Genomic DNA, 16,432 nt, shown 5'->3' on the forward strand with positions numbered 1-16,432 from the left:
ATTACAGAAGAGGCAGAACTATTTATGAGGGAAGACTCTTACCATAGAGGGGGGCTCTTACATTAGAGGACTCTCACTGTTGAGAGAGGACTATTATAGTATATGTGAGACTATTATAGCAGAGAGTGGTCTGTCATTGTAGAGGGGGGACTATTACTGAACAGAGGGGACTACGACAAAGAGAGAGGGACTATTATAATAGAAGAGGACGATTACCTTGGGGGGGGCTATTATAATGAATGAGGGTCTATCACTGCAGACAGGGACTATTACAATAGAAAGGGACTACTGAAATTGAGGAAGACTATTACTATAGAGGGGGACTACTATGACAGAGAAGGCACTATTAATATAGAGTAGGGACAACAGAAAGGGACTATTAGTGTAGAGGGGAAACTATGACGATAGAGGCAGGACTGTTATAGTAGAAGGGGGACTTTGACTGTGGAAGGGGAATACTGACAACAGAGGGAGATTATTAGATGAGAGACTATTACCACAGAGACAGACTTATTACAATAGGGAGTGGACTATGACAGTAGAAGCGGACGTTTACTGTAGAGGGAGATTATAGCAACGGAGGACTTTTACTCTAGAAGGGGGATATTAGAGGCAGACTATTATAATTTAAGGGGATTACTACAATCAAGGAGAACTATTATTGCAGAGAGGGGACTATGACAGTACTACTGTAGAAAGGGAACTTTGACAATAGAGGGGGGACTATCACTATATAGAAGGACTATGACATTAGAGGGGGGGTTGTTTCAGTAGAGGAGAGATTTTTACTGCAGAGGGGGGGCTATTACAATAGAAAGTGAAGTATGACAATAGAGACAGGACTATTAGTGTATGGGATGGAAGACTATGACAATAAAGGAGAACTATTACTCTATTAGTTCTCTGATAGAGAACTGTTACCCTATAAGGGAAACTGTTACTATGACAATAGAGAGGAGCTAATACTGTAGAAGAGGAATTATTACTGCAGGGGGGGCTATGACAATAGAAGGGGAGTAATACAATTAAGGAGGACTATTATTACAGAGGGGGGACTATGACAGTAGAGGAGCACACTTACTGTAGAAGTGGAATTTTGAGAATAGAGGGCTATTACTCTAAACACTATGACATTAGTGTTGGTCGTTCAGTCGTGTCTGACTCTTTGTGACTCCATGGACTGACTGCATGGAGCCCGCCAAGCTCCTCTGTCCATGGGATTCTCCAAGCAAGAATACTGGAGTGGGTTGCCATGCCTTTCTCCAACTATGATATTAGAGGGGGCTATTACTATAGAAGGGGAACTATTACTGTAGAGGGGAGAGTATGACAATAGAAGGGGAGTATTACTATAGAGGGGGGACCATGACAACAGAAGGGAAATATTACTATAGAGAGGGGACCTTAAGAATAGAGACAACCCCTGTCCGTGGAGAGCAGTAAACACAAAAATAAAGGCCCAGGCATGTGTTTGCCATGAAAGGAGTCCTGATGGCATGTGGACCACAGGCCCTGACTCAGGAGGAGCTGTGAGGGGAGGCTTCTGCCCAGGCAGGGACAGTGGCTGCATTTGGGGCCGGGCAGGCGGAACCGGTGGGTCACAAGCCCATGTTCTGACTGGTCCTGGGAATGACCAGGTCAGCCCCGACTGATGATCCCAGGGAGGGAGTGGTCTGTGTGGCCAGGTTAGGGAAGTAAGGATCTGAGTCAAAGGGAGGGGTCTTTGCAGAAACTGTTTCCAGTACATGGTGGGTGAGGGAGGGGTTTCCTGGACCCTCAGATCACCTTCAATACCATGAACAGGGCTCTGTCCCCTCTCCCATGTGGAAAGACAAGCACAGAGGCTCGGGAGCAAGATCAGGGTCTGGGTGGGTGGACAAAAGTCTGCAGCCGCCACTCAGAAGTCATGGTTCATGTCTCCAGGTGATTGTGTTTTAAACCATCTCCTTGCATGATGGGATGGCCACGCTTGGCCCTACATGGGTAAAGACTCTATAGTGTTTTTACTCCTGTGTCCCCGCCCCACCAGGACACCCACCCATAATAGCAGAGAGGGGACACCCAGACCCTGACTGGAGGCATTCCCCGCTTCTTAGCTGCTCAGGTGGGTGCTTCCTCCTGGGAGCCTGTCCAATCACTTTTACTGCAGCAACACCCATCAGATGGAGTGAACGCCTCTGGGGAGTGAAGGGGGTGTGACCTAGTGCCTGGGTTCCATCGCCCCTGGGATGGAAGCCCCCATACCTGGAGACCCCACAGGCTCAACTGGGTCCCCTTACAGCCCCAAGAGGAGGGGGACCCTCTGGAGGGGGACGCCAGCTCTAGCCTCAGGGAGAACAGACTTGAGCTGCTGGGGTCTGTCTGTTGGTCCCTGTCTCCCCCCTCCCTTGCTCCCCCTCAAACCCTCACTTTACCTCCTGTGTCTCTCTCTCCCCTCGCTCTGCCTCTGTCTGTCTCTCTTCATGTCTCTGTCCATTTCTCTCTGTGGCTCAGTCTGTCTGTCTCTAGAGCTCTTCTCCCCTCTCCAGAACCCCATCCTCCTTTCTCTTGGAGAGAAGTCTGCAGTTTCCCATTTCTCAGACTTATAAGGGGATGGACACACGTCCACTCCAGGCAGGAGAGGGCTGACCTCTGGCATCAGTCACTCAGAATTCCCAACCAACATGCGTTTCTGAACTCACACCTGTACCCCTGCCCCCTGGGGTGTCTCCTGGAGTTTGGCTAAACCATGTCCCTGACACGTCTTTCCCTGTGTCCAGTTTTGCGGTGTCCAGTCCATTCTCTTGGCTGCTGGCCAAGGCACTGAATGTCTCACTCTGGCCTTGGCCCCCGGTTCCCCCACCACAGAACCCAATGACCCTTGGGGTCTGGAGATTCCATCCTGGGCCTCAGTGTGCATGTACCCTGCTGGCCTGGCACACTCCCTGGAGTACAGACCTCACACAATATTATAAGCACTGCTCTCTGCTGCTGTGCACGCACACCCATGCAAATCCGTGCACACACAGACCCTGAACACATGCACACAGGCATGTTGTGCACCTGTACCTACAGGAGCGTGTACACACACATGCACATACACACACCAGAGCAACGCCATGGCTCCGCACTGCCACTCAGGAGAGGCTGGGTCCCTTGAGAGCAGGCGCCATGCTTTATGTCTTTGTGTCGCAGGACCCCCCAACCCGTCTGTAGAGTGGCTGTGCTGAGGGAAGCCCCCACCCACGCCCCTCTGTCTCTCACTACGAGCTCACCTGCCAGCCCATCGGAGGGCGAGTCTGGGAGATCTGGGGGAGGAAATGGGGCTTTTCATACTTAAAACAGGACGTGCAGAAGACCCACTGCTGGCAGTGTGGAGGCTTGTTCAAAGAGCAGCCTTTCAAAGAAACCACTCTACAGGAAGTGGGTTTGAGACTGGATGAGACCAAGAGGTCCAGGTCCCACTGACTACAGGTCTCTGGCTCCTGCTGCCCCAATTGGTTCACAGATTGCTCCTCTCTCAGTTGTCTATAGATCATAAAATAAAGGCATGTCCTTTCTCAAGCCTCACAAGTATTCATACCTCTTTTATTTCACTCAGTCTTAGTCCATTTAACATGCACGAGGAAGTCCTGCTTAAAAATACATCTCCAGCCAGACTCTCACAGCCTCACTCCCGTGCATCTTCACCCAGCCCACTCTCCCCTCATGTCTGGCAATGAACTGACCTCTGAGGGGACTCCCTGCTGCTGTCTCTTCCCAAAAATGAACTGAAGCATCATCTTAGCACAGAGAACATGCCGCTTGCAGCTGATAGCCGCACGGTTGTTCTGTGTCACCCAGGAAGACCCCTGGGGCCTGCACATGGACACGGGCGCTGAGGCTTCGGTGTTCCATCCAGCCTCCTTCCTCTCCCTCTGTGCTTGCTCCTGAGACCACTGGCATGGCCTCTCTTCGCGGCCCTGAGGCTGCAGCACTGGCTGCTCCCCTGCCTGGAATCCTTTCCCACAGGTGTTATCTCTGCAGAGACCCTGCCCCACCATCCTCTGCCACACCCCACTCTCTGCTCATGCTGATCCGAGGCACTTTTCCTGCACTAGTTTTCCTCAGAGCCCCAGCCCCTGTCTGGTATGAAGCCCATGCTGCCCCCAAGGCAGTGGTTCTGTCTGTTTCAGTGCATGGAGCCCCGTCTGGCACAGAGTATGAACTCACATGACAACAAACTGAAACAGTGACTGAATGCAAATCACTGTACGCACGTCCCTTAGAAATGGGAGGAAATGAGGAAGAGACTGGTAACGGTGAGAGAGCTGGTAGGTGCTAGAAAACTTGCTTTTTGCTTCTAAGCCTTTCAGCAGAAGGTGATGTTGCATATTTTTTGCATGAAATATTGAAAATTAGAACTAATATTTTTAATATGTTTTTGCTAACAGTCTTATGAAGTGAATCAAATTCTGAGGCATTTTAATTGACTGACTTTAGACTGGCTTGGACTCCGCTTCAGAATCAGACTAGGGAAGCTCCCCGGGATGGGGTGGGGTGCTGGAAGAGGGGCGGCGCTCACCTCTTCTGGCCCTGAGCTTGCTCTTCCTCCTGCTGTCCCGCTTGATGCCGAGTTCCTCGCCATACTCGTCCCCATACCAGACCAGGAGTTCACAGCCCGGCCTGACCACCCGACAGGTTCGGTAGAAGATCTGCCCGTGATACTGCAAGGCCACCAGGTTCTGCTCCTCGTCATCCCGGGCACAGTTCACATACCTGGGGTCAAGGCCGGGAAAGGGAAAGAAACCACAGGTGACGAGACCCCTCCACTGTCGGACCACACCCAGCTCCTTGCTTTCAGGCTCTGAGGCCGCCATGGTTCCCACCGCCCCTCATGGGGACCTTCTGTTCACACCTTCGACCTGAGTGTGTGAATTCCTATTTCCAGATCCTGTTTCCGGTCCTCTTCCTGGCTGGAATGCTTTTCTCTCCTTACCTAATTAGCCATTGTCCAGAGCCCAGTTCCAGACTTGTCTCCACCTGGACTGTCCGTAAGACTGGTGACTTCCAGCTCCTCTAAACTCTAAATTAAGTTCTCTTTCATTCCACAGGACTTGGTGCTCCTAGGCTAGCACACACCCCTCAGCACTCACCCCAGCCTGCCTTCTCTCCAGAGGCTTTTCTCCAATCTCACCACGTGTATCCAGGGTCCTATTCACTTGCCCACCCCCTCCCATGGAAACATGGAGAATGCTCTGACATAGCCTGAGACCCAGAGCAGTAATACTTGAATCACTTTCTGCCTGCCCTGATGAAACGAGAGGCCCTCAGAGAACGGCCATGCTCACGGCCATCCTGCCCCCCATTCCTTCTCAGGCCTGACGGCCCACTTCTCACTGGAACCAATCCTGGGGAGGCTGTTGGCCACATGGCCTCAAGGTCTCCCATGTTAGGTTATCCTGGCACTGTGCCATTATTCAAAAATAGAAAAATTAAGGTTACTATTCCTAAAATCAATTGGTTAATGTCTGTCTTCAGTATGTTCTCCAAAAGGACATGGGTTGTGTGATCTGCTTCAGTAACGAAGTTCCCTGTCTAAACTGGGACATAGAGTGCTTGGTAAGTGTCAGTTAAGTGAGTTGAAGTGTCCCTGGTGAATCTAGACTCCTCAAGTTGTTTTCAAGTACCTCAGTTTTGTTGAACATATAGACATATTTTGAGGGCACATGGTATATTTTTCTTTCTTTCTTTCTAATGTCTTTTGAAATGAAAGAGCATGATATGGAGGGAAAAGAGGAAAGATGTGAAAGCTTTTGAGGGAGACGGGCTGAGAAGGAAAAGGGGTGTGGACTTGAGGGAGGAGCGATGTCTACAAAGTGCAGACTCCCTGCACTCACCTCATCCAGTTGCTCAAAGATGTGTCCTTTCCATCCACATACTCGTAGCTATTTCTCCCTTTGGTGACCTGAGTGTCAGAAAAGAGATACAAGCTTTCTTCTCTATTTTATTTTATTTTATTTTTTGGTAGGAAGTAATAGAAGAATTTTCCCTCTGCTGTCATTGGTGCTCTTCAGCCTGCATGGATTCAACCACCAGTCAGACCACACAGTAAGCTCCTTAATCATCATTTCAAGTCTGAGTCTATTGGTACATTGAAGGCAAGGGCTCCACAAGTCACTTCTATATGCCTGTACCACTGTTTCCCACCTCTCCTCTCCTCTTTAGATAGAAGTCTTGTGTGCCTGCACCACTGTCTCCCACCTTCCTCTGACCTTTAGATAGAAGTCCTGTGTCCACGCCCAGTGCACACAGTACACAGGGCTGACTGTGTCACTGCCGACCATGTCATCACCATCCATGTCCTTGCATGTAAACATGAAGTACCCCCCACCATCACACACAAGCGATTAGAGGCCAGAGGACAGGGAAAGAGGGTTATTTCTCACCACCCAGGCATATCCGCTCCTGGCGGTGTCTTCATCATCTGTGATCTGGCCCTCGTAGGGGCCAAAGTGCAGGCCCGGCGGCAGATAGGATGTCTCATTCCACACTCCGAGCCCAGCCTCAGGGATGCCCGACACTCTGATACTTAACCCAGGGGGCAGAGTGAGGGCTGAGCGGTTGACATGCCCCTTTTCCACTGCAGAGTCCTTTACAAAGACTGGGGGCCCGTGGGCAGCACAGCTGTCGATGAAGAAGTTCTGACACTCCTCACAATCTGGAGGTGAGAGCAACAGGGATGAGGGGAGGTATAGTGATGTTGCTGGTCGTAAAGATCTTCAGAAAGAACTGGGGCACTCACGGCCTTTGGCCTCGATCCTGTACCCCAAGTCATAGAGGAAGGGGATGACTGGGGGACCAAATGGTGAGGTGAGGTTATTGTACCAAGGTCTCATAACCCCTTCTCCATGAATGGGCCAGTGGGGTCACTCACAGAGGTAGTCATCATCCTGGGGTTCGCTGATCTCTTTGTGCACATGGCCCTTTCTTTTTTGTAGACTGTACCTCTTCACTTCAGTCTCCTTTCTTCCGAGTTCTAAGATGGAGAACAGAAGCTAAGCAAGGTGGATGGGTCTGGGGAGTTAGTCCCTGTTTTATCAGAAAGTGTGAGATCTCCTGCTTGTCCATCTATACAGTTTGTTAAAACTTTTTCACATTTATTTTTCAAACTTTTACTTTTGTATTTTTATGTTTTAATGGTACATTATTTATTTATTGGCCATGCTGCACGGCTTGTGGGATCTTAGTTCCCTGACCAGGAATGGAACCTACACCTCCTGCAGTGGAAGTGTAGAGTCGTAACCACTTAACCACCAGGAAGTCCCTTCTCTATCCTTTGTTTCTTCTGCCTTTAACTACTGGTTCAGGACACTGAGGCTCCACACTGAGCACAGATGCCCTGTTCAGTGTTAGCTTCCTGCAGTTCCCGTTAGTAGGTTTAACTTCCCAACCTTCTTACTTAGGAAATAGTTCACTGACACATGTACTCAGAAAATATATGTTAAGGGCATGACACGTAAGACATTGAGTAGAGGTTTGTGTATAAATATTAACAAGGCGTGGTCCCTATCATCACAGCTGGATTTATTCAACTACTTGTAGGTGTCAGCACTTTTGCATTTAATGCAATGCTTCCAAACTCTGTATGAGTTCTGTATCCGTATCTTCACTTTACAGATGAGCAATCAGGACCTCAGAAAATGTATAAGATTTTCCCAAGGCCTCAGTGCTAACTTCGTGTCTCAGATCAGTCCAGCTTAAACCCACGCCTATCCAAAGTCCACACCACACACCTAGGCCATACTTATTAGCTTTTCCATAGAGATTGGAGGAACTAATTAGAGGAACTCCCCAATTTTTCTCTTACCGACTTGGTGTCTGGGGTGCTGTCCAGGGGTCCTTGCTTCTCTGGGAGGGGGCGCTGGTTTCTGAGCCTGCTTGGAGCCACTTTTCTTCAGCAATTTTGCTGCTCCCGACAATTTCTTCAAACTATTTCCCTTATTTAATGGTCCCCTGGACATTCTCTTCCATGTGAGTAAAAGACAACATGCATTTCTTTAGTTCTTTAGGACTGTATGAAGTGTTTTCACATGGATGACTTTAGTTAATACTTTGACAATTGTTGGAAATACCTGGTGGAGGCGGGGTCTGAACACTGCAGTGTAAAAAAAAGGACCTAAGTGGGTAGTGAATCAAAACTAGAATTCACATCTTAAGGTTCTTTCCCTTCAACTTTCTGCATAAAAGTGAGAGCAAGGCAGGGAGAACAGCTGGAGGTCAGGGAAGGAAGAGGGTAAGGGCTCATAGAGAAATACGTGAGGTTTCCTATTAATTAGTGGACCTTTGATGGACAAGGAAGTAGGGAAAATTACAGAGGGGACGAAACACATCTGGAAAATAAGGTGACAAAGCAGTGAGTTTGAGAAGAGAAAAGATGATCCACAAAACACATTCAGACAATAAAGAAAATGAGCAGAATGTTGCAGGTTGCCACGTCCTAGAGACAATGTTTGGAATTAAAGTAGCTGGCCTCATCAATTCTCCTTGAAGAAGGCTGTACGACTAGCTGCTTCTCCTCAGTTTCCTGATCCATAAATTGGTATACATGCTAATTCTTAATGTTATGCTGTTGCTGCTGCTGCTAAGTCGCTTCAGTCGTGTCCGACTCTGTGCGACCCCATAGACAGCAGCCCACCAGGCTCCGCCATCCCTGGGATTCTCCAGGCGAGAATACTGGAGTAGGTTGCCATTTCCTCCTCCAGTGCATGAACAGGAAAAGTGAAAGTGAAGTCGCTCAGTCATGTCTGACTCTTAGCGACCCCATGGACTACAGCCTACCAGGCTCCTCCGTCCATGGGATTTTCCAGGCAGTAGTACTGGAGTGGGGTGCCATTGCTTTCTCCGTCTTAATGTTATAGTTGACATGAAATTTAATAACTTTCAACAAATCGTTGTGTGAGCTGTTTAATACAGTATGAATGTGAGCGTACATCCCTACCATCAATATATCCCCTCAACTGCCTCTATATTTGAAGTCTAGCTCACAAATACTATCTTCAGTATTCCTTGACCTTCTTATTCTTAGATGAATGTTTACATGTGGAGTCACTCATTGACGAAACATTCAGAGGGCCCTCGGGTGCTTTGAGCTGGGCCTGGACTTCTGAGAATTAACGGGTATGGGCTACGCTCTCAAAGCTCACAAAACAGGGTCAGGCTAAACAAACGATTCCAAACAGGAGAGTTGTCTAATCAGAGCTCAGAGGAAGGACTTGTTACTTCCTCCTACAAGAATGAGCATTTGAAATCATGTCCAGATGATGAGTTTCTACTCAAAAGCAGGTAACCTATGTGAAGTCCTTCAGTTATTTTCTTATTTGTTGTTTTTGAGTCATAAACCTGAGGCTTGTCAGGGCTGTGAGTTACTTCCTCTTATTGGAGTAGGAGTCTCTGAGGTAGGGATCATGCCACCTTCTTCATCTTGGACCGTCCACTCTACAAACTGCCCAACATGTCCTTAAGCTTCCCTTAGTCCGAGATCCCTCACTGGCACAACACGAAAGAACTGAGGTTGAAAACATCTCTCAGATGAATGATATAAAGATGTATGAAGAAACTTTATAGAACTATGGAAGTTCTAACCAGTTGGTAAGGGGGTTATAGAAGGTGCTTTGGATTAGCTTGTACCACCAGTGATACTGTGATCTCACGCATGTAATCAAACATTTTTGTACCTCAGTTTCTTGATCTATAATGGTGATAGCTATATACCTACTTATAGGTACTGTAGGAATGTTTTAAGGTTTCAGTAAATTTATTCACATAAAATGCTCAAAGTCTGAAATATTGTGAAAACAGTGTAACAATAGAACAGCCTACTGTTGTTGCTGTTCTTACTAACTATAAAGATGGTGATGGTATCAGACATTGTGCTAAAGATGCAGGACAGGAAGGCAGCAGTCTCCAGGAACTCCGTGTTTTCTCCTATTCTCACCTGTGACTGGATCCATGAGGAGGATCTTTTTGTCAACAGGATTTGGGAAATACTCACCTTCTGGTGTTTCCTGTGCTGCCCTCTGAAGGCCTTCCCAGAAGGTTTACCTAAAAAATGATGAGAATCAGTGTTTTGGTTGGTAAATGTTTCCAAACTCTGGGCATTCTAATTAAGGACACAGAATTCTGAGCCAGAGAGTGTCAAGGACGAGGATTTACAAAGGAGGAATGGAAAGTGATTTCTGTATCATCAACTCCTATACTTCCACTGGGAGCATTACATAACTTTATTAACATTAAAAAAAAAAAGTGAAACTTCATCTGTGCTTCATCTGATGTCCATAAAGTATCTAATAAATTTACTAGACTTTCATGACAAAAATACTCAACAAATTAAAAATAGAAGGATGTGACTGCAATATAATAAAGGTCATATATGAAAAGTCTATCTCTAACATCATAGTCATCAGTGAAAAGCTGAAAACTTCTAAGATCAAGAAAAAAAGACAAGGATGCCCATTCTCAACACTTCTATTCAACATAATATTAAAAGTTCTAGCCAGGGCATTAGATCAGAAAAGGAAACCAAAGGCTTCCATTTGGAAGGAAAGAAGTAAAACTATGTCTGTTCACAGAGGACATGATTTTATGTGCAGAAAATTTTTATTTTTGCTTTTATTTTTTTGTTTATTTTAAATTGGTTTATTTATCTATTTTTTGACTTTACAATATTGTATTTGTTTTTAAAATTACACACACACACAAAACCTGCACAGAAAGTTGCACGGTACAAAATCAACAGTCAAGTATCTTTCCATGCATGAAGAACGACCATTCCAAAAAGGAAAATAAGAAAACAATCCTATTTATGTTTTACTTTTTAAAGCTATAGTCACGAGCTAAGTTGTTTTTTTTTTATTATATTTATTTATTGATTTGTGCCAGGTCTTTGTTGTGGCATGTGGGATCTAGTTCCCTGACCAGGGATTGAACCCAAGTTCTCCACACTGAGAGTGTGGAGTCTAAGATACTGGGCCACCAGAGAAGTCCCGATAATCTTATTTATAATAGTATCAGAAAGAATGAAATAATTGGGAGTAAACATAAGGAGATGAAAGACTTATAGATTGAAAACTACAAAGTATTGCTGAAAGGAATCTGACATAAGTAAATAGAAAGGTGTCTCACGTTTATGGATTTGGAGACTTACTATTATTAAGCTGTTCATACTACCTAAAGCAATTTAAAGATTCAATGCAATTCCTATTAAAATCCCAATGGAATTTTTTTCAGATATAGAAAATCCATCTTTGAGTTAATACGGAATCTCAGAGGACCCTAAATAGGCAAAACAATCTTAGAAAGAACAGCAAAGCTGGAGGCCTCTGATTTCAGAACATATCACAAAGGTACAGTAACCAAAAAGTGTAGTTTTGGCATAAAGCACATGCTTAGTTGCTCAGTCATGTTGACTCTCTGCGACCCTATAGACTGTAGCCCACCAGGCTCCTTTGTCCAGGGGATTTCTCAGGCAAGAATACTGGAGGGGGTTGCCATTTCCTTCTCCAGGGGATCTTCTTAACTCATGGATTGAACCCACATCTCCTGTGTTTCCTGCATTGAAGGCAGACTCTTCACCTGCTGAGCCACTGAGGAAGCCCACTGGCATAAAGACAGACATACCAATAAATGGAAAAGAATAGACAGGTAGAAATAAACTCCTGTATACATGGTCTAATGATCTTCATCAAGGGTGTCGAGACAACATGGACAGTTTAATCCCTGTAACGAGTGGCACTGGGGAAACAAAATATCCATATGCAAAATAATGAAGATCTTACATCATGAAGAAAAGTCAACTCAGAATGGATTAAAGACCTAAATGTAAGACTTGATAAGACTCTTAGGGAAAAAAACAAGGGTGAAGCTTCACAACATTGAATCAGCAATGATTTCTTAGATATGATATCAAGTGCACAAGTATTAGTAATGAAGTAAAAATAGACAAATGAGACTATGAATCTTAAAACCTCTGTACAGCAAAGGAGACAGAGTGAAACAGAGGAACAGAGTGAAACAAAGGAACAAAGTGAAAAGACATCCTACAGGACAGTAGAAATTATTTGTAAAATATGTATCTGATAAGGGGTTAATAAGCATACACCAGTATGAAGGCTACGTATAAGCCAGGAAGAAAACCTGATTGACCACGATGGCACCCTGATATCAAGCTTCTATGCTCCAGCATTGCGAGAGAACAAATTTCTGTGGTTTAAGCTATGCAGTCTGTTTGCTATGGCAGCCTGAGCTGACTAACACAGTGGGAGAAGGAATTGAATAGACATTTCTCCAAAGAAGATACACAAATGGCCAACAAACATATGAAAAGATGTTCAAGATTACTAATCAATAGGGAAATAGAAATTAAAACTACAATGGAAATTATCTCATACCTTCTGTGATGGCCAATATGAATAAAAAGAAAATAGCAAGTTTGGTAAGGATATGGAGAAACTGGAACCCTTATACACTGTTGCTGGAAATGTAAAATCTTGCAAGCTTTATAGAAAACAGTATGGCGTTTCCTCAGAAAATTAGGACTGCCCTATGATCTAGCAATCCAACTCCCGAGTATATTTCCATAAAAATGTTAAGCGAGATCTTGAATAAATCATGTGCACATTTATGGTCACTGCCGCATTATTCCCAGTTGGCAAGATGTGGAAGCAATCTAAATGCTCATTGGTGGATAAACAGGTAAAAGTTATGTATATCTTTTATATATTATATACACATGCACACAATGGAATGTTTTGAAGCCTTAAAATATTAGAGTTTTGTCATATGCTACATCAAAGATGGGCCTTGATGATATTATGCTAAGTGAAGTGAACCAATCAGAAAAAGACAAATATTTCAAGATTCCACTTCTGTGAGGTATCTAAATTAATCAAATCTATGGAAACATAAAATATAATCGTGGTTGGGAAGGTCTGTGAGGAGGAAGAATTGGAGAATTGTTGCTAAATGGGTGTAGGGCTTCAGGCTTGTAAGATGAAAAAGTTCTACAGATTTGCTGTAGAGCAATGTGTACATAGTTAGCAATAGTGTACCATACACTCATAAATTAAGAAGGCAAAGATGTGTAGAGGCACGGTGAACCATGGGGTATTATTCCCTATGAAGAATCTCTCTTCATGTCAAAACCTTTGGTTCTCATGTTTCTTACACTAGTTTTAATAACCTAAGGGAACAGATGGACTTCCCTGGTGGCACAGTGGATGAGAATCTGCCTGACAATGCAGAGGACACAGGTTTGATCGCTGGTCCAGGAAGATTCCACTTTCTGCGGGGCAACTAAGCCTGTGTGTCACAAACTACTGAGCCTGCATGTGGTCTGCAGCAAGAAGCCAGTCACCACAACCAGAGAAAGCCCGTGCACAGCAACGAAGACCCAGTGCAGCCAAAACTAAATAAATCATTTTTAGAAATCTGGGAAAACAGAAATCCACAGATGGAGAGCCCTAGAACTATCTAAATTGTTTACTCTAGGCAGATTAACTCTTCTAAACTCTCTGAGCAGTGGAAGAGGAAGTGAGCTGCTCACTTCTATTTTATAATGATTGTACTTCAATTTTTATTTACCTGATGCTGTCTCTGATCAGTGAAATGTGGAAAAGATCAGGGAGAATAAATAGTTCTCTCAAACCCTTTCCAGGAATCAAAACAAAGAATTAGTTTCACCTTAGGGTAAGAAGATCATGTGGGGGTACTTTTTATACACACATAAATAATGTATCTTGACATAATATGCTGATCATTTCCTCTTCTAAGAGATTTAATCCAATAACCGAATTATTATGAGATTAGTATTAGAAATCTCTTTGGTGAATTTATAGTCTAAGGTATGTTTAATTGCCTTTCATTAAGGATGTTTTGCAAAAATAATTCTTTTTACAAAGAATGATAAATTTTAAACATAAAACTTCTGAGAGTTACACTGGAAAACCTATACCTTCACCTCCATTCAGGCTTATGTCAATATTCGGCCACAACCACTTCAGAATGCTGAAAATTATGTTTTGTTTGCTAATGGCTGAGATGCAGTTGAGACCTAAGCCCAGGCTGGTTTCTTGACACCTCTAAGTCCTCCTGGCCCCTCACCTTGCTTCCTTGGTGTCCATTCTTCATCAGAATCCTCAGTGTCATCTGCCTGGGGTTTGATGACCTGCCTGCGGTGATGCATGAAAGCTGGTCGAATGGCTCTGAAACCTGGAAAGCAGCAAAATATATGTTTTAAGAAGGAGGCACAAAGCACAGAAGCAATGGAAAGTGTCACAAAGTCAGGGAAATCGGTAGGACGGGCTCGGAGAAGGTAGAACAAGGCAAGAGGTGAGCTCTGCACTGCCAGGGTCAACCCCACTTTGGTACAAAACAATAAAAATTTCCTCCAGGTTTGTCTCCACACAAAAGGGAACTGTGAGCAGATGAAGCCACCTAAGAGAGGGCCAAGTAAACACTGAGGCTGAAGACCTGTTTCATGTTTCCCAGGCTCATAGGCACCCAACACTTCCTGTTACCTATAGCAATCAGCGTTTCGTAGTTCCTTTTCACATTCCTGTATCGGATTTTTTCCCATTCTGCCATCTCTGCCCATTCTTCCTTGGAGAAGTATATGGAAATGTCTTTGAAAGCATCTTTGGCCTAAGGAAAATAGTAGATTCCATCAGTGACTTACTAATATATGTCAGACCTTAGAGCTGACTTCTCCTCCACCTTTTGTGCAGGGAGTAAGTAGCCTGAAGCTACTGGATGGTCTCTGTGAGACAGTTCTTGCGGCCTGTGTCCTGCTTAACTGAACAAACACTGAGCATTTTCCCAACTCTCCCTGGACACAGAGCAGTTGATGATGCTAGTGTCCTGTTTTGTCCCAATCCACCCCATCCTCTCAGAGAGGACCAGGCATTCTCATCCTGTGTACGTTCACAGAGAAGTTCGCTAAGCTGCCGAGGCAAGCAGTCTGTGGTCCTTCAGGGACCGGTGCCATGTCCTTCTTATAAAGCTGGCTTAGAGCCCAGCTATGCCACCTCACCATGGGCTTCCACTCTGTTCTCCCAGCATCTCCCTCAGTGCTCTCCTCTGGAGACCTGCTCGGGATCGTGGCCATGGGACTGCCTCAATGCCAAGGTGCCTGTGGAAGAAGAAGATGCTGAGATAGCCCAGACCACTGTCCAGAGCCTGGTCTGTCTTCCTTGGGTGGAGTGTCCAGGGCAGGAAGGTGTGGAGAAAGTCGGAGTGAGGGTGTTAGTGGGATGGACGGATCCTGACCAGCTATGACAGGCCAGCCTAATGTGAACTAGATTTGGTGTCTATGGTTCCCCTACAATTCAGCCCTTCTGAGGAAAGGCACTGGGAGGGACATGTCTGTGGGTGACAGAGGGAGTCCTGAGGAGACCTGGAAGCCCCTAACTGCTGGACTGGGGTCGTGCTGAAATCAGGGCTCTGTTCCAGTGCAGGAGAGGGAATATTTCTCCAAGAAGGGTTTTGAGGATCTCCGCCTGGGGACTCGGAAAAATCTGGGCATAACATGGGTTCTACGGTTAAGGCACAAGTCGCTTCACTTGCGATCTGGGACACAGGGGCTGAAGGAACTGGGATACTCAGACAGAGGGGACTGGGGGTGTTTCGGCTGATGTAGAATGTGCAGGGTGAGAGAACTTGGGATCTTTGAGGCTGAGGAAATCGGAGGTTTCTTATTAAGGGGGTTTAGGTCTCTGACAGGCGGGACAGTGGGCATCTTGAGGACGAAGAGTTTTAAGAGCTCCCAGGCTGAGGTATTCAGGGTCTCCGAGGTTAAGGAAATTTGGTCTCTCTGCGGGTGCTATTTTGAGCGTGCCTCAGGCTGAAGGGAACTGGGGTTACTCTAGGTATTTGAGGGTCACGGCACTAGGGGATTCGGTGTTTCTGCAGGTGAAGGGGCGTGTAGTCCCTGAAGCTGACGAGACGCAAGCTCCCTTCAGGTTAGGACCCAGGTTCTTCAAAGAGGACGGGATTTGCGGCCTCTCACCCTGGAATTTGAAGCAGTCACGGTAAGGGTTTATGATGGTTGTGCAGGGCGCGTTCCGGTCAGTCTCCCAGCTGTCCAGCGGCACTGCCAACCCCAGCCCGAGGTTCGTTCAGAGCGGCATGGCGGCGAGTCCTCCCACTCTGAGGCGAAGTGAAGGGCGGGCAGCCAGCCTGTAGCCTGTGCGGCACAAGCGACCAATCAGCTTTGTGACGGAGGCAGTCCTGCCAATAGGCGTCGAGAGGGTGTGGCGAGAGGAGGCCCCACCCAACCGCTCGGGGAATGGCTGCTCAGGGGGCGTGTCTGTCGAGACGCCTCCATCGCGCAGATGCATCCTGGGCATTTTTGCTTGTTTTCAGGCATTGCCTCTTAGGCCTGTATCCTCAAGTGGGCGGGTTGTCCTCAGGCTGGATG

At 46.0% G+C, this 16,432-nt stretch overlaps 1 protein-coding gene across 1 annotated transcript; it reads right to left on the reverse strand.

Annotated features, from left to right (window-relative positions):
- Positions 1 to 3,551: 3,551 nt before the first annotated feature.
- On the reverse strand, positions 3,552 to 16,184 carry LOC145536634 (histone-lysine N-methyltransferase PRDM7-like). The gene is made up of 10 exons (XM_081566157.1): positions 16,022 to 16,184; positions 15,047 to 15,145; positions 14,535 to 14,658; positions 14,119 to 14,226; positions 10,013 to 10,062; positions 7,829 to 7,985; positions 6,896 to 6,997; positions 6,408 to 6,679; positions 5,859 to 5,926; positions 3,552 to 4,737 (listed from the first exon to the last, which is right to left on the reverse strand). The coding sequence occupies exons 2-10, from the start codon at positions 15,119 to 15,121 to the stop codon at positions 4,491 to 4,493; spliced, it is 1,203 nt and encodes a 400-aa protein (XP_081422283.1). The 5' UTR covers positions 15,122 to 15,145; positions 16,022 to 16,184; the 3' UTR covers positions 3,552 to 4,490.
- Positions 16,185 to 16,432: the final 248 nt, after the last annotated feature.

Source organism: Giraffa tippelskirchi, chromosome X (genome assembly GCF_054371585.1).
Source record: "Giraffa tippelskirchi isolate mGirTip1 chromosome X, T2T-mGirTip1v1.2.pri, whole genome shotgun sequence".
In the NCBI taxonomy this organism is placed as follows: domain Eukaryota; kingdom Metazoa; phylum Chordata; class Mammalia; order Artiodactyla; family Giraffidae; genus Giraffa; species Giraffa tippelskirchi.